Here is a 23,273-nt window from a genome sequence, read left to right as displayed (position 1 = left end):
AGGAGAGGGATGGGCAGGCTGCCACCAACATTCAATCGTCTCTGAAAACTAAACTCGACTCGTGCTACAACAAAGTTGCCAAATTTGTTACAAATACTAAATTCCCCACCCACCACTGTTCCTCTCTGCATCAACTAAACTGGCTTGAAATCCCCCACCACCTCACATATCTACAACTAACTACTGCCCATAAACTCATTTACTGCCCAGCAGCCTGCCCATCCCTTTCCTCCATTCTAACCATGTACCATCCTAATCGACACCTTAGGTTTGAAAACAAAATGGTATTGAATGTTGATAAACCTAAGCTCTCACCCGGCCAACTGTTGTATTCTTTTGCTGTCTCCAGGCTATGGAATAATATCCCGCCTTCACTCAGGGCTATCAGTAATCCTACTTCCTTTAAAAAATCCATCAGACTTCATCTCTCCTTACACTAGATATGCACCTGCACCCCAACAGACAACCCCAAAACCTGACCTCCCTCTCTGAATCCTTACTCTTCTCCACTCAATCACTAGTTTATCTTCCCCTTTTCTCTACCATAGTAACTCCTTCTGCTGTCACTTTAGCCTGAGTTATCCCTACCTAAGGCCTTCTGTCTCCTTCTTTTTACCCTTTAAGTTAATTTCTTCTCACTGCTAAACCATTCTTCACTGTTGTTATCAAATTTATTTCATGTTATTATCAAATTATTCTATGTGGTTATTATTTTATTTTAATGTACTACTACTGTTTTATATACTCTGTGTTATGTGTTAAATTTCCTTGTATGTAATTAAATATGGAGCTTTACTCCCCTGACCTCCACTGAAAATGGGCTCATTTTAGGCCCAGTTGACTTTCCCAGTAAACAAATGCAGTAAATAAATAAATAATTTGTGCCTTACCAGAAATTCACTGGCAAGTGAAACTACTCATGTAACCTTGCTCTTCACCGACAGAAAATATCTGCATTCTCTAAAGATACTTGCTATCATGTGCCATATTACAAGAGAGAGCATTGCACATGTTCTGCTGTTCTGCTGCTAGTAAAGCTAACAAGTTGGGCAAACTCTTCTAACAGGAGGGTGGTGGTAAACAAAGCTTTACTGTCCCTTTAATGCTCACATCATATAGAAGGGGCAATGTCATCCAGGATATAGGGACACATGTTTTCTTTACATACGTTTTACTGTATGCCTACTTATATCTTTTACACTTTAGTACACTGACTAGTGGAAGGAAAATGGAAATATAGTGAGCAGTGCAACTGCAGTTATTGGGCAACATAACATTAGTCATCCATAATCAGGTCTTTACTGATATTTAGGAAGAGAACATTAAGTAAGGATGTAGATGGCACCATAAGTTAGGTTTAATAAGGGATGCTTGGAGCGGGGCTTTCAGTGAAAGTAAAATGTAAAATACCACTATGTTGGTAAATAGAAAGAACACTCGTCTTTAGGGCTGGTGTTTTGTGTTAAGAGAATTGTATCCTTGCAGGGACAACTTGACAGAAAGGACTGAGAATGTTAGATAAATTAGTCTTTCATTAGCAGAGGTTGGGGACTGACCCCATAGAGTGAATGCCTTCCAGTGGTGGCCAGGTGTGAGCAGGCTAATGACTCATGAGAAAAGAACTTTGCTTTGTAGTCTGACACCTCGTGTAAAAGCACAGATGTGTCATGTTGATATCATTACACAGTCATGCCACTCAGTAAAGGGAAGTTGCATAGTGGTCTACTTTTGCTACCTGACTGAGAGATTACCAGGTCCCCCAGTAAGCTCCTGTCGCTTGGTGCAGACCATATTCTCTGCCTTAATGACCCTTACAGGTAGGCTAGAGGCTGTGACTGATGCCAGCGCTTAAGTAAGAAAACCTCACTGGTAATATGGCTAAGCCCACAGACAACCTGCTTGTCAGTGCCTTGATGCATGACCCCACTAACATTACATTTTTTTTCCACACCACTAGTCAGTTCTTGATTAACTACACCATATTACATTTATTCCAACTCTTTCAGGTTCAGCACCATTTCTTGACAACAGCAGTGAGTCAAAGGCCTTGCTGAAGTCTAGTTAGGCCAGAACTGCAGGCCTCAGCCATTCCTTTGTTGTTGTGACCCAGTCATAAGATTTGATTATGTTGGACTTGCAAAACCTTACCTTCATAAAACCATACAGTTTATCAGTGTCAGTGTTCATGACTTTTAAAGCTCTCACTGACCTTTGAGAATCTTTGACAGCATTGTACATTTACCTTTAAGAATGACAATATCTGTTTAACTGATACTCATTTTTGAAGGTCTTCAATATTTCTGAAAGCCATATTAAAATTATTGGCATTTGACCAGTTTATGTTATTGATCGGTCGGCTTTATTTAGACTGAAGCACACAATAAGAGTTAATAAAGACATCATCACAGAAAATTAGATTGGAAGGAAGCTTGAACTAAAATTGCTCTTTTCCCAGCTGAAGCATTGCCAGTTTCTGTAAAGAATAATAAAAAAAATCCGAGAACTGACTGTAGGTGTGCAGATCATAAAATCCAATCATATGCTGATGAAGCACTGATTCACACTAAATAATATATTTCATGGCATTGATTCACACTAAATAATACCTTTCAAGAAGTTAATTGCCTGTCCACTTTGGTCGGATTTCAGGGAATGAGGTAATTTATTCTGAATCACTGAGAATGGAATTCATCTCATTTGGACCTCTTCCTACTGTTTTTGAAATGTAACAATTTGCAAAAGAAACTGTTTAAAATGTTTGATTTTTTTAAATTAATTTTGAGCTACTTATATTGCCCTTTGTTGGATGTCAGTTTTATTATATAGCAAATACAAGGAAAATTGTTAAAAAAATTCCGTTGATAATATTTAACTTTGATATTATCAGGACTCTAATCATTTGGTATGTTTCATGTCTAGTCTGGTCAGTAGCAGTTCTCATATAGGGCACTATTGCAGCATAGTTGTTTAGTACATACCCCCTTTCATACCTTCTTGCTTAGATATAAACTTTTTTTTAATTTTGCGTCATAGCAATATAGATTGTAATAACGTTTCCCATTACTGTTGACTGAACTTTATAAATTTTGTCTAAGAAGGAAATAATTGTTGAAGCTTTACAAATTTCACTTTTGGAAAAATAATGTTACTTCTTAAGAACTTTGAGCATGATCTAGACAGAGGTTAAAACCTGGCCCATTCATGTTTTCAGCAACATTTTAATTGTTCCACTAGCAATGTAAGGCTACTTGGTTTTCAACTGAAGACAAAAGACTGTTGATATGCACCTGTAAGCAGGCCCCTTACTTTTCAGAAAAGTGTCCTTTTACTGTCCAGTTCAATGAAATGACTTTGTGACAGTAGTGATTTGTGTAAATGTTATTATAAACAGTGCAGTGTTTTCTACTCATTCCCATTCTTTACTGGTCCATCAGTTACATTTTTATTGCATGTTTGTTATTTGTAACACTGACCTCACGGCAATGCTGATAGTCATGGAAATTCAATCTATATCTAGCTTTGTGGATTAGTAAATATGTTGTTTTAGTCAGCAAGAATTGAATAACATTTTAAGGTGAGATGTTATGTAGAACATCCATTTCTCTGACAGTACCATGTCTAGTACACAATTTTGCACAATGTGCCACAATATGTAATTAGATAAAGTGAAGATTTAGGCTGAATGCACTAAAACCAGGTTCCTAAAAACTGAGGTTATTTTGCCAGTAGGTATGCATCAGGAAGCTAGCTTAAACAAATAGAAACTAACAGAACTTGCATAGAGATCTGCTTTAACATATTGCTTTGTAAAAGCTAGTCAGATAAGCAGAACTTTTATTCATACTAAGACTGGCTGGAGACTTCAAAGCCGTGTGGTATACAGGAAGCCCCAGAATGGCTGGGGCTGACTGGAATGTGAGAGGACTATATTAATAAGCCAGCAAGTTTTAACGGTGATCAAATAACAGAAGGGGTTACTCACTTTCATACAGACTGCCTCTGTACCACATACTTGCATATCTATCTGTCTATCTGTATGTCTATATGATTACCTAATATTAATTCCATCACTTGCATTTGTCAACAACTAAAATAGAATCCACAGTACACTGAAAATGTGAATGCTGATGAAATACTAAGCATGCACTGAGATGTAAATCTTAGTGCATACAAAACCTAAAATAAAACAAACCCCATTGCACCTCCTATACCCCTGCTAACTATGTACATTAGCTCTGAGATCCCACAAAATCAGAGAAAGGGAATATTCCCAAGCCCAGACAATTGTGACATTTTGCAGACCTGTTGACCATCTGTTTAGTCAACCAAAACACTCTTGACTGAAGCATTGGTACTTATATATATATATATATATATATATATATATATATATATATATATATATATATATATATATATATATATATATATATATATATATATAAAAACACTTCACTGAAACTAGAACATCTCTAAACAAACAACACTTCCCTACAACAGCCCCCCCAACTCCTAACCCTAACCCGCCCACTCTTTTCTATTCATCTCAGTACCTACCGCCAACGTAAAAAGACTATTGTCAAAACTTAAACCCACCAAACTCGCAGCTGACAACCTCCATTCTGAATACCTGAAAATTGCAGCTGATACACTAGCGTACCCAATTTCATTTCTAACCAACCGTTCCATAACAGAAGGCTATGTTCCCTCGATATGGAAAATATCCCACATCATTCCACTCCATAAAGGCACCCCCTCCACCGACCTCTCCAATTACCGCCCCATTGCTATCCTCTCCCCACTCTCCAAGATACTTGAAAAATGTATCAACACCCAGTTCTCCAACTACCTCCTAGCTAATAATCTCCTCTCCAAAACCCAACATGGTTTCAGGCCATATCACAGCAGTACCTCTGCTCTGCTCTCCTTCACCAACACTATACTTCATCACAAAAACAATGGCCTCTTCTCTAATGCCATATTTGTAGACCTCTCAAAGGCCTTTGACATGGTATCTCATGAGCTACTACTCTCTACTCTCCCCATCCTCTTCTTCTCACAGTCAGCCTGCAACTGGTTCCACAGCTATCTACATGGATGCCAGCAATCAGTAATCTGGAATGATAACCTATCACCTTGCCTCCCAGTTACTCTCGGAGTTCCCCAAGGGTCTATCCCTGGCCCTCTGCTATTCTCACTTTTCACTAAAAACCTACATACTGCCACTACACAAGCAGCTCTTATACAGTACGCAGACGACTCTACTCTCATCTGCTCTGCCCCCGCTCTACCAGAACTACAACAAATCACACAGGAATCATTCTCTTCTGTAGAAAGCTGGATATCCAATGCTCAGCTCCTACTCAACCCAAGTAAGACAAAACTTCTCCTGTTCCAACCTTCCAAAGTCACCCAAAACACCCCCCACTTCAACATTCTCACCAAATACAATACCATCATCTCTCCATCAGAACACACAAAATTATTCATTGTGGAAATAGACAACAAACTTAGATTTGACACCCACATATCTCTCACAATATAAAAAGTTCACAAGAAACTTGGTGCATTATATCGAAGCCGCCAATTCCTAACCTAGAATCTCCATAGCCAATTCCCAGCTAATCTCCACCCTACTCTAGCATCCCCCATACTTACCAACCTTAGACAGACAGACCTACACATGGATGCTTGTTACAACAAAATTGCTAAATTTGCCACTGATCCTCCTACCACAGCCATCATTGTATCTCCCTTAAAGAACTAAACTGGCTAGAACTTCCACAACTCCTTCACTTTAATCAACTCACCCTCGCTCATAAACTTATTAACCACCCCATAACATCCCTTACCTTCAAACCCTTCTCCAACCCTATCACTCCGCTAGGCCCCTAAGATCAAGCAACAAAAATCAACTCACTGTTATCAAACCCAAAAACTCAGCAGGGGAAGCCATATTTTCATGCACCACATCTAAACTTTGGAACAATCTTCCACCCTCTATAACTACTCTACCTTCCAGCAGCCTTTTCAGGACTGCGCTGAAATTCCACTTAAATTTACACTGGCATTGTTCTTGTTCTAATCCAGACTAGCACCCCCCTTACCTCTCCCCCACCTAGACTCTTAACACAACTATACTACCGCCACTACTAACCACAGACAGAATTAGCTAGTTGTCTTTACATACTTTAAAATCTTGTCTGACAACTTTGTTACTAATATTATAAACGTGTTCCCCTCTTCTCATCACTCATTAGACCCATTATAGAGTACAACGCCCCTTTTGGTATGTACCTCACAAGACATCTATAACAACTGGAAAGACCACAGAAATACCTCACAAAGAGGATTACTGGCCTCAAACAGATGCCCTACGCAGACCGTCTCAAAAAACTGCAGCTTTACTCCGTCGCATATCGCCTACTAAGAGGCGATCTCTGCCTAATATACAAAGCTATGTCAAACCCAGAGCTGTTGGACATGCTCCACTTAAAGAAATCCCAATCCCTCCGAGTTACATGCTCTAGGGACCAAAACCTTGTCACCACAATAAACAGAACATTCTGGAGGGATAGATTCCTGTCCCAGAGACTTCTCATACTCTGGAACAGACTACCTAGCTGTGTCATACAGAGCTCCCCATTAGCATTCTTCAAGAAAAATCTTGATGATTCGATGGGAAATAGGAAATTCACCCCAGGGATCACTTCTGTGGCTCTGCTCAACATGGGCACAGGAAAATAATTTTCTTGGGTGGCGAAAGCCAGAGTACCTTTTTAGCTAGGCTTTTGTAGGCCCTAGGGCTAATAGCCTAGTACCTACCTATGAACCTATGACAAGAAACTATCTTAACTTGCAACATTTACTGTATATACTGTTGATAATCAATATCTTGTTATTGTATTAAATCCAACAACCTGTAATGTTGTTTACTATTGCTGCAACTTTGTATCTCTATTTATCATGTACATGATGTGGAGCTTTTCTCCCCGGGCATCCGCTAAAAAAGGACCTGCTTCCTTTTTCAAAAATTCTACCTCTTGTACAGAACACTATGTGGGCAATCTTTTTTGTGTTACTGGTTTTACATTTTTACTTCTGCTGCATGGTCACACACTCCAGTTTGTTTTTAACTTCTGTGATAGATGAAGGAAACTGAAGTGTTTAAATGCTAATATGGCACTGCTACTGGTGCTTTTGAAAGAGTCATTTAGCAGCTCCATTGCAGAAGGGATTGTTCCAAGCTGACTGAAAGGCATCTAGAGTGATGCATCTTTGCAAGGAGAGAAGGGGATCTGAAGGGAATAGATGGAAATTTATCGGTGATCTGCGAATCACACATAATCTGACCTCAGTGTTCAAAAGATCTTGTAAAGTACATTAAAGGGAAGATTAGATGAATTTATATATATATATATATATATACGTGTGTGTGTGTGTGTGTATATGTGTGTGTGTGTGTATATATATATATATATATATATATATATATATATATATATATATATATATATATGTATATATATATATATATATATATATTTAATTATTTAATTAAAGACCCAAATCAACATAGTTGTACATAACTGAGATTATATGAAACAAACCTGAATGAGTCATGGGCTTGTGTTGCACTTTATTGGATGTTAGCAATGCTTTCAGTTTTATTGCAATGTGTAAGATTGGTAAGGGAAATGAAAGAAATATGACTGGCATACAGATTGACAGGTTAGGCAAAAGGTTTGCTCTGTGCTTGGAAAAAAAGATTTTTTCACAGAAGCACAAACAGCCGGGTATACATCCGTGTAAGTGTTTTTTACAGAAAAAGGATAGAAAAAGAGGAAGTCGTGGGGGAATGACTGTTGCGGAGATCGTACTATGGTGTGGATAAGGGAATATTCCCTTTTCCTCACTGTAGTGTGATCTCGGAGTGAGAATATTAAAGTATGGGGGTGTGGGGTGCGCAGGGGAGCTTGCTCCCTGCATAAAAGTAGATTTATTGGGGTTTTTTTTGTAATATACTTTAACGAAAGCACTTTTTCGGTGAAATTGCTTTCGTTAAAGTGTGTTCACTGATTGTGGATTCAGACTGTTGAACTTTCATTCGATAGTCCTAGATCCATATATACATATATGGATAGGTAGATATATATTGTGGAGCGAAGGACTTAGATAAATTATTACAGTGAGAAACCATGTGTTAGTGTGGTAGGCTAATGCACAAACAAAAATAGTAATAATGGATATCTGAAGTATATAAACATTTTAACAGAAATCAAACCATATTAACATGTTTCCAGTTACATACAATGTACACACATTATACATTACATATTTTTTTATAACTATCATCAGTCCAACATTTCAAAAATTGCTTAATTCCTGCCTTCCCATAAACCTCAATCCTCCTCCTGATCATGAGCATTAGTCTTCATGTATTCTTCTCACAATTTCCATTTAGTCTTTGTAATTTGCTTCTTACCTTTTCAACAGGTCCCTCTTCCATTTCTTTTATCTCTGTTACAATATTCAATACTTTATACACAAGTGATTTAGACTTTGATTTCCATTTTCTAGTAATTGTTTTTTTTGGCAGTCAACATGATTGCATTTAACAAGGCCTTCCTATGTCTATGCAGTTCAGATCATGCATCCCAGCTCACAACAATCATTAATTTAGTCACACCCATTTGTTCCCACAATATTACTGACGGAGTACTCTATAGGGGATTTTTAAAGTTTGCCAGCTCATTAAACTTAGAGAACATTTACTCCTTGGTACCTCTTTCTTCCCTAGAACATCGCCAACATTTGCCATTTACCTGAGGAAGAATTCTTTAGAGTCTGCTTAGGATATAAAAATAGCTATGTAAATACTTCCAAGCAAAAATCCTAGACCTTCTAGTCCCTGTTGCATGTTTGGGAGCCATACATATGTCCTCCCATTTGTTCCCTCTTAAAGTGCTTATCCAGTCTCTCTTCCCAGTATTCCTCTGGTTGATTCTTATAGCTGTTGTGCAATATTTTATATGCCCTACTAATTGTCCTTTTTTAGCAGCATCTTCTGTTCTAGATTCAAGTAAAAACTCTACCAGAGCAGGCCTTTCACTTAGGACCCCCCTATCCCTTTCTCTTTGCCTATATTCTGATGTCAATTCCTGGTTGGGAAGGCAGTTGCAGGCCTGCAGTCCAAATGTCTTCTTGTTCTCATCCTATTCTATTCCCTTTTCCTCTCTAGCTGTTTACTCCCGATACCCTGGTTCTTTTGCAAGTTTTTGTTAGTAAATTCTGATCCCCTCTTGCCTGGTCTCTACCCCCAGTTGCAGTCATTCCTATTGTATTGGCTTAGTTCTTAGAGTGATTTCTGCTACGTTATGAATATAATATTCTGTTATGAATATAATATTCTGTTATGGCTGCTGTTATTCTCCTTAAGGATCTGCATCCAAAATGCCACTCTCTCCTTAATTCTTGAGTTTCCCCCATGTTTCATTATTATCCCTTTCCACTCTGAATTGTACATTTCTGCTAGTGTTATATATATGAGCCTTAACTGTGTAATTTGAAAATATATCTTCATATCAGGTTCATAGGTAGGTACTAGGCTAGCTGCCTTTGCAGGCCATTTTATGCCTACCCATTTTCCCTTTTTGTGCTTGAAATAACCTATCTCATTTGGTTATAGATTGACCTTATCCGACCCATGGTAGATAATTATATATATTACACCCTAATGAGAATAAATGAGATCATTCCATAGATAATTTGAAGGGACCAAATTTAAGTTTTATTTATTTATAAGTGGACTCATCCACTTTAACATTGCTCCCTTCCCCTCCCAGATAAATTCCTTCAACTTCTTTGATAATTATTGTCCACAACTTCTCTGGTTGATAAAAATATGACTGACTTGTATATAAAGTAAAGGGACTAAAGACATTTTCACTGCTTTTACCTTGCTATCCATATCCATAAAAAGACAGCTTTCAGTTTCTCACCTTTTATATTATCCTTTGTTTAGTCTCTTCCCACATATCCTTCACTGCCGTAACAGAAGCCTTTTTAATCCATATTCCTAAATACTTCGTCTTCTCATATCCTTGTAAATATGAGTATTGCTGAACCAATTAATGTGTGGGCACATAATTTATGGCTTTAGCCTTTGTTTTATCTTCATTAAGTTTGTATCCCAAGAAGACTTGGAACTGTCTCAAAATGAAATACTGAAATGTCCATTTCTGGATTTATCAGATACAAAATAATATCATCTGCAGTAAAAGCCAACTTTTCTTGATAACTGTACCTATTATAGTCGTAAATTCCTTTATTTTCTTTGCCAGAGGCTCTAAATATAAAGCAAATAACAAAAAGGATAGAGGACATCTTTCCCTGGTTCCTCCGTTCAGACACAACTTAGCGGAGAGGAGCCCACCCACTTTAATTCTTGCTTCCAATCCCTTATATATTCTCCTAATTAACCATATTATTGTATCAGAAAATGCAAATGCTTCCATTGCCCTATTCATATAATCCCAGCTAACTCTTTTGAATACTTTTTCCACATCAAGACCCACCAACAACAGCAGTATTTTCTTACATTCTGCTCCTCTCTGGACTATCATTGTCTTATTAGTGCTGCCAGATGTTTGCCAACCCTCCACAAAACTACATTGATCGTATCTGTGTACTTTGGCAGCGCCTTTGCCATTCTTAGCCAGTATACACATAAACACTTCATAATCGTGGTTTAAAATTGAAATGGGCCTATATGAAGCTGGGTCTGATAGGTCTTGATTATCTTTAGGTATTAGAGCTTCCACAGCTTACTTACATAATGTTGGTGCTTCCCCTCCTTTTAAAATACTAGTAAACAGAACCTTCCAGATCTTTATCACTTTCTTCCCTCTTAACTTCCACAGAATGCCATCTGTTCCTAGAAACTTTCTTGCAAATTGGTTATACGTCACCATTTTTATCTCATCTCCTTCTATCTCAACTGATAATTATTTTTCTTCATTTACCTCTGACATTGGCATACCATTCCTTAAATTCCTCACTTTTTATCAGGTAGGTGGGAAAATGAAAGTGTATAATTTTTACTTTGATACCCTGCATTTTTATCTTTAATTTTATTGGTGCATATTCTGAAGTAGTTTTTGAATGTTTGTTGAAGCTTTCAATTAAATGCACATGATCCTGTGAAATATTATTTTTATCTATCGAAGCTCAGTTATTGTACCCTGGGGAGTAATATGTAAATTCCCAATATGTTCATAAATTTCTTCAGAAATCTTCCATCTTTTGTTATGTGCTCCCTTCTAGGTCTGTCATACACATCCTCATTGTTGGCAAATCAAATTCCATTCCCCACCTATAAATAATATTTCCTGAAGAAATCAGGATAGCTGATTATTTCACCCAGTATTATTTTTATTTTTTTTATTTATTTATTTAACATTTGTTGACCGGGACAGTCCGACTAGGTTCCACGGAGCCTGTTTTCAGCAGAGGCCCGGGGAGAAATGCTCCAGATGCATGTCTTTGGAATGTGGGAGGAAACCCACGCGAACATAGGGAGAACATGCAAACTCCACACAGAAGGCACCCCAGCCGAGAATCGAACCGGAGAACTTCTTGCTGTGAGGCGACAACGTTCACCGCTGCACCACTGCGCCGCCAGTATTTTCTTAAGCTCCATAATAGTAGTTTTTGGTGGAATGCAAATGCATACCAGTATAATCTCTTCCTTGCCAGTAGTCCCTTACCACCATAAATCTACAATTAATATCTTTTTTTTCCCTCTGCTATCACTATTGGAACTCCTCTAGCAATTAGTATAATTACTTCTCTTATCCTTTGTCCCTGATATTCTGCTGAATATCCATCCTGAAATCCTTTCTTTATCAAATTCACATGCTCATTTATTTCCAGATGTGTCTCCTGCAGCACTGTTATTTGCACTCTGCATTTCTTAATATAATTCAATGATCTTACCTTTTTTCTCTACCTGTGAGGCCATTTACATTCCAAAATAATATGAGTAGCATAGCCATTTAGGATAATATTAGGATGATATACAGTTTTGAGGGAAACCATGCCCTTAAAGAATGACCCTGGAGTGGTTATGATTACATAAGGCATACTGCAGAAATGTGGAAGAGCACCTGTAAAAGTCTATAGTGTTTTGGGGGCACATTTTGAAATCAGGAATTTCACAGGATTACTTGGTGCTTGTTTACATTTGAAACTGATATTCATTTTTTTAACATGCTTGGTTTGAATTGACTGAACTAATGTTCAAACTTTTTACAGTTAGTATAGAAGTCAGTTTATGTGCTCAAGTACAGCGGGATTTTTAGATCCTTAATATTTGGTCTGTAACTCAGGAGGGGGGGTTGTTATGATTTGGAAACATATGATTTTAAACACTAGTAATATAATATGTTGTGATGATTGCACAGTAATACAAAACGTACAGCTGACCCGATTGAGTAATACACAGAGTGGAGGGGGATGACGTTCATGACTGTTCAAACGCAGTTACTTTAAAAGAGTTGGAAGCTGATAACAGCAATGGAGACATTTTGGAAAGGAGGGACTTCTGTGTGTATAGGTAGAGCAGGTGTGTAGAGATAGTAAAGTTTTATTACAAAGGCATGTACTTATTTCTTTCTGTTGACAGATTTGATTCATATTGAATACTTCAAATGTATGACTTGTCTGTTGGTTAACACAGAATTAATGCTGTGACCTGTTAATGAGATGATTCTTCTACTTTAGAGCTCTAACAGGCTACAGTTGCTGGCTGTGTGACTTCGATCAGTTTGCTTATTTGGCCAGTTCTTGAGGGTCACCCCTAAAAAGGAATACTTTTGTCTCATTGTCTTACCTTGTTAAAAGGCAATTAAAAGAACATAATAATGACTTACTGGATTGTTTTACTTACAGGGTAAAAATCTAATTCCTCCTGCTCCAGGAACTGCAAAGTTAAACTACACTGTTCTGATTGGAGAGAAACCATGCTCCCCAACAGTATCTGAGAGCCAGCTGCTGTGTGACTCCCCCAATTTAACAGGACAGCAACGAGTGACAGTAAGTACAAGTCACCTGAACCTGTTTATTTTTTGTAGACTTCTATAGAAAATGCAAACTGCGAAGATTATATGATGCACAATTTGCTTATAAATCGGACTGCATATGCCAACTTCACTTTTTTCTTTGTCTTACCTTTTTTATAATGTTTTCATTATGTAGATGATATGTATATTAATGTAGTATTTAACATATTACAGTATGCAGTTTTATAAGTAGATACAAGTAATAAGAAGGAAGTGTGTATAATAACCCGTGTAGATTAATTGGACCTCCTCCATATCTCTCTACTGATGAGATAATAGTTAGGTGAATTTGGCGGGGAAAGAGTATCTTTTCAATGGCTAAGAATTTGGATAAATCATTTAGGTCTAGATTTCTGTTCGTGCCATACCAAACAACGCATATAAGACTGCACCTGAGGCACGCAGGTTTCCTTTTACAGTGTGATTACAATTTCTCTGTATCAGTGTCTATAGAAGCAGGATTTACCTTTTTGTTTTATTTTATTGTGTTTTATTCTATTTTACTATTTGTGAGTCAGGTAAATGGTCTGATCCAGGGATTCTTTTTTAGCTCCAAAGCAGAATATGGTATAAATGGACATATTGGTTGTGAGGAAGTTCCACTTAAATAGGAACAAAAGCTCTTAACTTTTTAATAAACAATTGAATTTTATACTGCATTTGTTAAGAAGTTGTCCATTTACACCATATTCTATTATGGAGATTTTTCTGGTTCTTTAGTATGTTGTACAGTTCTTTTTTAGTTGTCATCTGGGCCATAGAACAGCATACTGTCAGAGACAAGTATGGAATGAGAAAGCATATGTGCATGAATAAATAAATGTATACAGTTAACTAAGTAAAATGAGTTTAACTAAAAGTCTTGCCATTTTTAAGCAAAAAGTGTACTTCACATTTGCAGCAGAAAAATACATGATCTGGTTACAAGGAAGTAAGGTTACTCCCCATAATCAATGGGGTAAAATATTAAATATGCACAATAACTGATGGTGTAGACGTAGGAATCAAATTTGTTGAGGAATTGTGTGTGTGTATGTGTGTGTGTGTGTATATGTGTATGTGTATGGGTGTGTATAAGTATGTATGTATGTATGTGTGTATGCACATGCCTGAACTCACGCTCGTGTGTGTTGGTGCATGTGTGTGTGTGTGTGTTTGTGTGTGTGTGTGTGTGTGTGTGTGTGTGTGTGTGTGTGTGTGTGTGTGTGTGTGTGTGTGTGTGTGTGTGTGTGTGTGTGTGTGTGTGTGTGTGTGTGTGTGTGTGTGTGCGAACCATGTTTTTAATGAAAAACATTTTAACATAACTGGAACTTAAATCCCATTAATCTTGACTGATGCCTTTCCCCACTACAGGCATGACCTTGGAGATGACTGTAATTAAGAAGGCATGCCCCACCATATGGCAGATCTGGTGATGCAGACCACCTATAATATTGTCCGATGGCAGTACAATAATAATTGTGAGGTGAACAGGGCACCCTTACTAGCTGCCAAATTGTAGGGAATGCCAAATATTTAAAAAAATAAACTGACAGGCTACAAGCTGACAAATAAGCAACTGTGAAACTATTTTTTTATACTGCTTTAAAAAGGAGGGTACCAAATGGTTGTTCTGCCTAGGATGCCAAAGTCTCTTGCTTTAGCTCTGACTCCAGAGTTACTCTAGCAGTTGAGAAAAAAGACAGCACCATTACTTGATATTTTAATTAGAATGGAATGGTCTTTCAGTAAAATAACAGTAATCCCAGTATTTAAATATGTATATATTATAATGTAAAAAAATAGACTCACATGTTATATATATATATATATATATATATATATATATATATATATATATATATGTATATATATATATATATATATACACACACACACACACACACACACACACACACACACACACACACACACACACACACACACACACATGCTATATATATATTTTTTATTTTTATTTTACATTTGTTGACCGGACTGGTCTAGCTGGATATATGTCCATTTTCAGTAGAGGCCCGGGGAGAAAAGCTCCATGTGCAAAACAATATGAATAATACAATAGACAACATGTGGAAAGATATTACCGCTAACTCTCCCAAAGTACCCTGTAGCAAGTAAACCAACACGAAAAGACAAAAATAGCTGCCAGGATACACCACGAGAAGTCCAATTGTAGAGAAAAAAATCTTCTTTATTCCATAAACAGATAAAAGATAAGCGCTTTTGCGTGCTTCATGCACGCTTCATCAGACAATAGACAACATATGATAGACCAAAAATAGAATAAAAACAATATATAATAAAAAACATTTAAGTATGGTCACAAAAAAGTCTGCAGAATGATAGAAAAAAAAACACATTTAAAATATGGTCATGAAAAAGTCTACAGAAGAATATATGCAATGTATACGACGGTAAAGCAGTTAAACAAAGATGATAATGAAGTAATTATGAAGAATTCAGTCACAGGATTCATAGTAAGCAGCTTTAGAAGGGAAGGGTAGCTGATGCAGGTCGTTGTAGGGAGAAGAAGCAGCAGTTAGTCAGGGATAACACAGGAACATAACCAGTGTTTCTTGACATGAAGCTTGAGCTTCTTTTTGAAAAGTTTATGAGAGCAGAGAGTAGTAAGTTCAGTGGGTAGAAGATTCCATAGTTTACCAGCGGTGTTACAGAAGAGGGAGTCGCCTGCTACATTGTTAGCTCTGCTGGTGTTAAACAGTAGTTTATTAGCAGAGCGTAAGTTTTTAGGATTATGGTAGAGGGTGAGTAGGCTTGAGAGTATAGGAGTATTAGAGAGTTGATACATTCTTTTATGGTAAATAGTAAGCTGTGAAAAATGAAGATGCTGCAAAAATTCTAACCAATCGAGTTGTATAAGATTTAGACAGTGGTGAGTTCCGAAAGGAGAGGCAGCAGCAAATCTGGCAATATTATTATAGGATACAGTCAGCTTGTGAATGTTGGTTTTAGAAAGGTTTGTATAGATGGGTGAGGCATAGAGTAGAGTAGAAATGAGATGAGTTCTAGCTATAGCAGTCCTGGCTGTTGGAGTAAGAAAGGGTTTGATTCTATAGAGGGATCCAAGTTTCTTGTTGACTGTTTTTATTGTACTATTAATATGTGTGTCAAAGTTGAGGTTATTGTTAATAGTTATTCCTAGGAGCTTGGTAGTTGGGTCTGGAGGGATAACAGTGCCATTGTTAGATGTAAGTGTAAATTCTATGGGGGTGGACTTACGTGTTGGGGAGAAGAGTAGCAGTTTTGTTTTCTTAGGATTTAGGAGGAGACAGCGGTTTGTAAACCATTGTTCCACAGTGTTAAATGCATTCTGTGCGTTATGGTTTGCATATATGTGCGTATTATTTATGTATTTAATGTTTTCCCTTAGTTATGTACAAGCAACCTTTTGAATCAGCAGACGTAGGTGGCACTTGTGCAGCCATACCTGCATACCTGCTCAACAGTGGGGAAATTGTTTGAACAATCACATACATGCATCTCTCTAGTCAGTGCGCTGTGTAGGTCAGTACAGTGCTTACTGATGTATATCAGTTCTTTGTGTTAGTTCTGATAAGCCTGTGTAAAAATACAACAAAAACTCTAAAAGAAATGCCAGTGATAAGGCAGCAGCATTTACCTATAAGCTGCTGGCTGACCCAGCAGCATATCAGTCAGCATGGCAGATTTACTGCTTTTCATTAACAGAGTAAGTGATCGTCCAGAAGTGAGGCCATAAATGACCACATGAATATCAAAATATCAGCAGTTTCTTACATAGTTTCAGTCAATTGTTTCCAGTTCTGATATTTTGTAAGATTTTAATTTAACATTTTGAAAAGTTATTCCAACTAGATTATAGTTCAGGTTACCCAGTTTTGGGGTTAGCTATGCTTAAATGTAAATTGTAGAGATTTTGGGCCAGATTCCAAAAGACTTGATCTTAGTGTAATTACTTACTCCATTGTAAGGTCTATCTATCTATCAACAAAGCAAGCTTATGCTGGGGACTGCATTCCAAAAGATTTGCTCTCGGTGTAAGTGACTTACTCCAGTGTATTCATGTTTAACATGTTTCTCTCATTGTGCCTGCAGGTCCTGGTCGGAGGCCTAGAGTACTCACTAGGAATGCTACATATATACTCGGACAGCACCCTGACACTGCCAGCAATCATTGGAATTGGGGCCGGTGGTGGGGTACTTCTCATTGCCATTATTGCTGTTTTGATTGCCTACAAGCGAAAGACAAGGGATGCAGACCGAACCCTGAAGAGACTGCAGATGCAAATGGACAATTTGGAATCCCGGGTTGCACTGGAATGTAAAGAAGGTAAGGTGTGTTTGCTCATTGAAGGTCATAGATCACAGGCTGGAGTATACAGTCTGTTTATGTATATGTGTATGTGTTTGCACATATCTGTATGTGTCCCTCTAAGAATATGAATATATGCTGTTTTAACACTATATTACCCTCTTTGCATCATTTGACACCCAGAGTCATTGCTACAGGAGAGGCATATACTTCTGTGCCCGAGTTCCACCATTTTGAAACTGCATATCTGGCCATGCCACTGTGTTTAGAAGGTTGAAGAATTCTAGAATCATTGATGATTTGTGACCCATTAAAATCTTTCCCCACCTTTTAACTCGGCTCAGTGGCTGTAGCTTGCTTCCTGCTTTTTACGGGGGTTCTCATCCGTGAGGAATAACATCTGTCATACAACTAACTGTACTCGTAGTGCATTCCCGTTCCTCATCGAGTTAGTTCCTAACCCGGTTCTGTGTCAGTACCCACCCATCCTTCTCATTGTCTGTATGGTGGTGGTACTGTTGTTCTTTCTACTTCCTGACTGGTAGCTGAGGGGGCAAGAAATGTGGTTGAGTCCATCCTTTCCATTTGGAAATGAACACCTGACTGTACATTGTTATGCTCTGCACCTCTTCCCTGTTCATTTCTGCAATCATGTTCCTGTACCAGCAGTTACTGCTTAATGTAGTCTGCATTTGTCAACAACAGTAAAATAATTGCAGTGAATACCATGTGCTACACTTTTCAGCAGTGACCTCACTGTTCTCTTCTGTTCTTCTTTCTATCTAGCATTTGCTGAGTTACAGACAGACATCCATGAACTGACCAATAACATGGACGGAGTGAAGATTCCTTTTCTTGATTACAAGACATACACCATGAGGGTTCTATTTCCAGGAATTGAGGAACACCCAGTACTTAAGGAGTTGGATGTAAGTATGGGGGAATGCAAATGTTGGCAATGAGGTTACAGCAAAAACAGGCAAAGCTTTTTGATGACGTGTTCTTCCCCAGTGATAAATATTTCCAGGGCAGTCACAGACATGGTGCTTAATAGAGAGTAATTATATAAAACTGTCTGTACAAAATAAAGCTTGTATAATGGTTCAGCCTTTATTGTGTTTGTTAACCAAGGTTAGGACACTCCTTCATACCGACTTTTTTCAGACTCTGCCCAGAAACATTGGCTGGTTAAGTGATTTCTGAGATTCCCACAGCAGGAGAATGGAGGGAGAAGGAATGCAAGACTGAACCTTTTGTAACACTTTGCAGCTTTAATCCTTTACACTAACTGCCATCCTTTCTCCTACAGGTATCAAACAAATGGTCACCCTTGGAATTCAGTCTATTGCTTATTTGCTGGAGATTTAGGCTTAGGAGTAAAATTTGGTCTTGACGTGGGGATAGGGGGGAAAAAAATCATACGGTGGCTGTCTCTATAGTATGACTGCCGTCTAGCGGAACCTGTTTGCAGTATAGTGTGCTAGGTATGAAAGTAGGAGTCCATGTCTTTTATGGCTTATATGCATTATACACGCTTTTGATTGAGTATACCAACAAGTTAGGAAACAGAAAGAAGTGAATGATGAAGTTTTGCAAGTAAAACTGAACGGGTTTCCTTTGACTTCCCAGCTTACTTTGGTATGGTAAGGTGTAAATGTGAGACGAGGAAGCAGAATGGCTACAGACTCGTTAAACTAGTCTTCCCGTTTAAAGTTGTATGAAAAAAAGATTCCACTTAAATTGATTTACATTTTATCAAGAAGCAAAGACATTCTTATTGTTCACAGCATTTAGAGCTTGTGAGGGTCTTGGTTACCCAGTCTGCTCTCTAGCTACAAAATGTGTCTTTCTAGAGTGCCATTGTATTGATGTTTAGAAGGTGTTTCCTAATGCTAATTAAAATAAACATATAAAATTAATGTGAATAATGACTATTTTCACTGGTGAATATGTAATAGGTACATATACTCCATCAGTACTTCTAGAATTACTCCCAATCGACCGTCACTAACTTAGTAACTGCCTTTTCAAAGTAAGCTACTCTTTGGCTAGTCCTTCAGGAAAAACAATAAACAAAGTAAAACATAATAAGTAAATATCGTTCATTGTTTATCACACTGTCATATACACAGACATAATTCCCATTAATATTCACAGTTTCTTTTTTACTGTTACTGTCTCAAAAATGTCTTCTTTATGTTCTTAGTCATCTGAGGGTCCTCTTCTGTTTAGTCTAACAGGTATGAGAATTGAGCTTTGGGATACAGAACATGACTTTTTTTGTGTGTTTGGTTGAAACAAGTGAATTTAAAATATCTGGATTATTTGGTAGTAGATAGTAGGGTGAAGGTCAGTTGTGTAATTTTGAACTGCATACTCGGGTGGACTCAAAGCATACCTGCCTACCTCCAATGTCATTTTCATGATACTGATCACATGAAGTTAATCATTCCTTAATAAATATTTCATGAACTAAAATGTGGACGAAACAGAAAAAACAGCACTATGAAGATAGAAGTATATTGCTGTATTTTGTAAATAAACAAAGTAGGAAATACCTTTACACAGGCATAGGCAAATAAATGCTAATTGTTCAGCTGCATTTTGGATGTGTATACTCTTATATTTTAAATACTGTAAGCATGATTTCAGGAGAATTCTCTCCATTTTACCACCATCAGAAGAACACATATAGATGCGCCCACACACACACACACACACACACACACACACACACACACACACACACACACACACAGAGTCAGAGACACACACACACATACTCAGACACATACATATGCACACATGCACAACAGAAACACAAATATACAACACACTTATGCCTCACCCATATTTTTTTTCACATACATAATTTCCTTTCCTTTTAAGTGGTGCAGTTTCCATTTCTGTAAAAAAATAATTAACACTGTACCCATTAGTGTGCTGGAATGTTAGGCTCATTTGCAATCCTTTACAAAAAAGTGTTTTTATTTTAACTAGCTGCAGCATGTCTAGCAGTAATACAGTGAGGGGCTCTGTCTTGGAAAGGGGGGCATGCCAATAGTATAAGAAATCGCCATTCTGTTTGTTTTAAATATATGTCACGTTCTCATCTCCTTAAAATGCTAACAATGGTTAGGAAGCATAAAGTGCTTAAGACACTGGAAGAATGCACTCTGCATAGATTGTGTTCCAAACTAGAAAGTACATAAGTGATATGTTTGCACATTGCCGCATGTCTTGCTGTGCACGCTCAGTGCATAAGTGTCTTGCTTTACAGTTAAAGAAGGCATAGCTTTACAGTGGACCAATCATAAGGCATTTTCTGCTTAATATATTGCTTAGAAAGATGAATAAGTTTGGAAATCTGTGGTCATGTTATGTGGTCAAGTCTTAGAAACTATTTATAACCTTGTCAAATGCCAGTGAATTTCATTCCTTCACATAAAAAGTCTTACTCAGCTGAGAGGCTATGTATAGCAGTTGTGGCTCTGGGACTGAGAAATGTAATAGTGATTCCAACTTTGAAAACTAAGTGCTGTAAGGTAACTAGTCACTTCAGGTTTCTTGGATTCCATGCTGTCATACTCCCAGTTCGGATAACTGGTAACTTTCATGGCACAGTCTTTTGTACTGTCAGTATTTTCATGTTCCCAATCTAAATAAATATTTGCTTCTCCATTGCCTAGGTGAGAAAATTTGATTATATTCCTGTATCGAACTTAATCGCTCCATACTGAATAAGATATTAGTGTTCTGGAATCTCTGCAGTTTACCCATCAGGAATGCTAATGTTAAAGTGCAGATTGTGTGAGGCAGTTGCTTTAAAAAAATAAAACAAATGCATACACTAGTTATGCCTATTTGCACTTAAAATAACTGAATGCTAAGGGTTGATGAATGAGAAAAAAATCTTTGATTAAAAATAAAAAAAAAAAATAAGGGGGGGTAATCATTTCTCTCAAAAGAAGAATTAGTCAGCAACAAAGTATGTCTCTTTCTTCACAGAACACAGAAGAATAGAGCAGAAGGTGAAGTGTAAGGCTATTGCTGGAAAGAAGCTACAGCCTGAAATTCTGAGTTTGAATCCTTCAATGTCCACTTGTATATTCTATGAATTCTAGCACAAAAGAACAAAAAATAAAAAAAACAGACTGATATAGAAAAGTAAAACCAGAGGACTGCTTTGAGTAAAAAAAAAACCCAAATTTAATGAAGCACTTTTCGTCTGCCTCTGTGGACAGACTTCTTCAGATAAAATGAAATGGTAAAACATTACCTTTATAAAATCTACTAAGTCACATGTATTAAAACAACCTTTATACAACGACCCCCCCATTAATATTCCAAAACATGCACGCTGATTGGTCAGCGTGCATATTGTAAATCAGACTTATACTAATGGAAAAAGGTCCGGTCGCCCGGACTTTTTCCATTAGTATAAGTCTTGTTTTTTTTTTTTTTACAGCAACGGAGAACGCAAGATCCCCATTGCTTTTTAGAAACTGTCTCGCTATGTTAAAGGAGTTTAACATAGCGAGACAGCTTTAAAAAAGGTAACGGAGATCTTCCTTTCTCTGTTGCTTTTTTAAAGCTGTCTCGCTACGTTAAACTCCTTTAACATAGCGAGACACTGTAAATAGCAACGAAGATCTTGCTTTCTCCGTTGCTTCCACCCACAGCTCTGATGTACTGCATAAGCATACATATACGCAGTACATCAGAACTGCCGCAGAATACCAGACAGCTGCGGAAGGGCAGCACGGAGGCATTATACAATGCCATTATTTAAGAAAAGTAAGTATTTTGTTTCTCAAATAATGTCATTGTATAATAGCAATAACCTGCTTCTGGTGTGGGTAATGCTGGATTTACCCATGGTTATCTTTGTTTGGCCACTCGGGCTTTGCCCTCATGACCAAACCACACCAACCATGGGTAAATCCAGCATTACCCACACCCAGGCTTGGGTTATTGCTTAATTATGCAATGACCCCCATTAATATTCCAAAATGTGCATGCTGATTGGTCAGCGTACACGTTGCAAATCAGACTTATACTAATGGAAAAAGGTCCAGTTGCCCAGACTTTTCCCATTAGTATAAGTCTTCAGGCTTCACCCTCATGACCAAACCACACCAACCATGGGTAAATCCAGCATTACTTACACCCACCGTGGATTATTGCTTAAGTAATCCAGATCAAATGAGAGTGTTTACAAATGCTAAGCAACCAGTACTACATTCTTCTGCTGTTTAAAGTTGCAGTACATAAATATAGCAGTAACTTAAAATAAAATACCAAGTCTGTTAGTAAGAAATAGAAGGTGAACAAATTAACATATACAGTGCATGCCAAAAATTCCATACATAAAAGTATTTCAAATATGTTCATAAAATTCATGTTACCTACATAAATTCTTTAATTTTAATAAACAAGTAATGGCACACATGTCATTAATGCCTAGAAAGCTATAGGCATTCAATGACAGTTGCCAGTATAATTCAAGTTCTTCAAATTTCAAAGATAATGGTCCTCCTCTATCATCTACTGGAGTTTGATCTATAACAGTAAAGGTGTGACCAGGAAATGCTACAGTGTGTTTGGCTAAGGTGTTCTCAATCTTTTGATGGTCACTTGCATAAAGGTGTTCATATATACGGTGTCGGAGTCTATGCTCCATCTTTCCTATATAGAACGCACCACATGTTACACACTTACCTAGCTAAGTGTGTAACATGTGGTGCGTTCTATATAGGAAAGATGGAGTCTATGCTCCATCTTTCCTATATAGAACGCACCACATGTTACACACTTAGCTAGGTAAACTATTAGTTTCG

The 23,273-nt window shown here is 37.5% G+C and overlaps 1 protein-coding gene across 1 annotated transcript in view; it reads left to right on the top strand.

Moving 5' to 3' along the window:
* PLXNA3 (plexin A3) overlaps nt 1-23,273 on the top strand; it is a 1,436,523-nt gene that overhangs the window by 1,303,608 nt on the left and 109,642 nt on the right. The window contains exons 19-21 of the mRNA XM_044080266.1: nt 12,952-13,095; nt 17,217-17,451; nt 18,220-18,362. Of these exons, the coding sequence (XP_043936201.1) occupies nt 12,952-13,095; nt 17,217-17,451; nt 18,220-18,362 (522 nt within the window). The remainder of the gene's footprint in view (nt 1-12,951; nt 13,096-17,216; nt 17,452-18,219; nt 18,363-23,273) is intronic.

The sequence above is a fragment of the Protopterus annectens genome, chromosome 8.part0, assembly GCF_019279795.1.
Source record: "Protopterus annectens isolate FY-2018-M chromosome 8.part0, PAN1.0, whole genome shotgun sequence".
Classification (NCBI taxonomy): Eukaryota; Metazoa; Chordata; order Ceratodontiformes; family Protopteridae; genus Protopterus; species Protopterus annectens.
The sequence above is the reverse complement of the archived record's forward strand: the minus strand, read 5'-3'. Positions and strand labels throughout refer to the sequence as shown.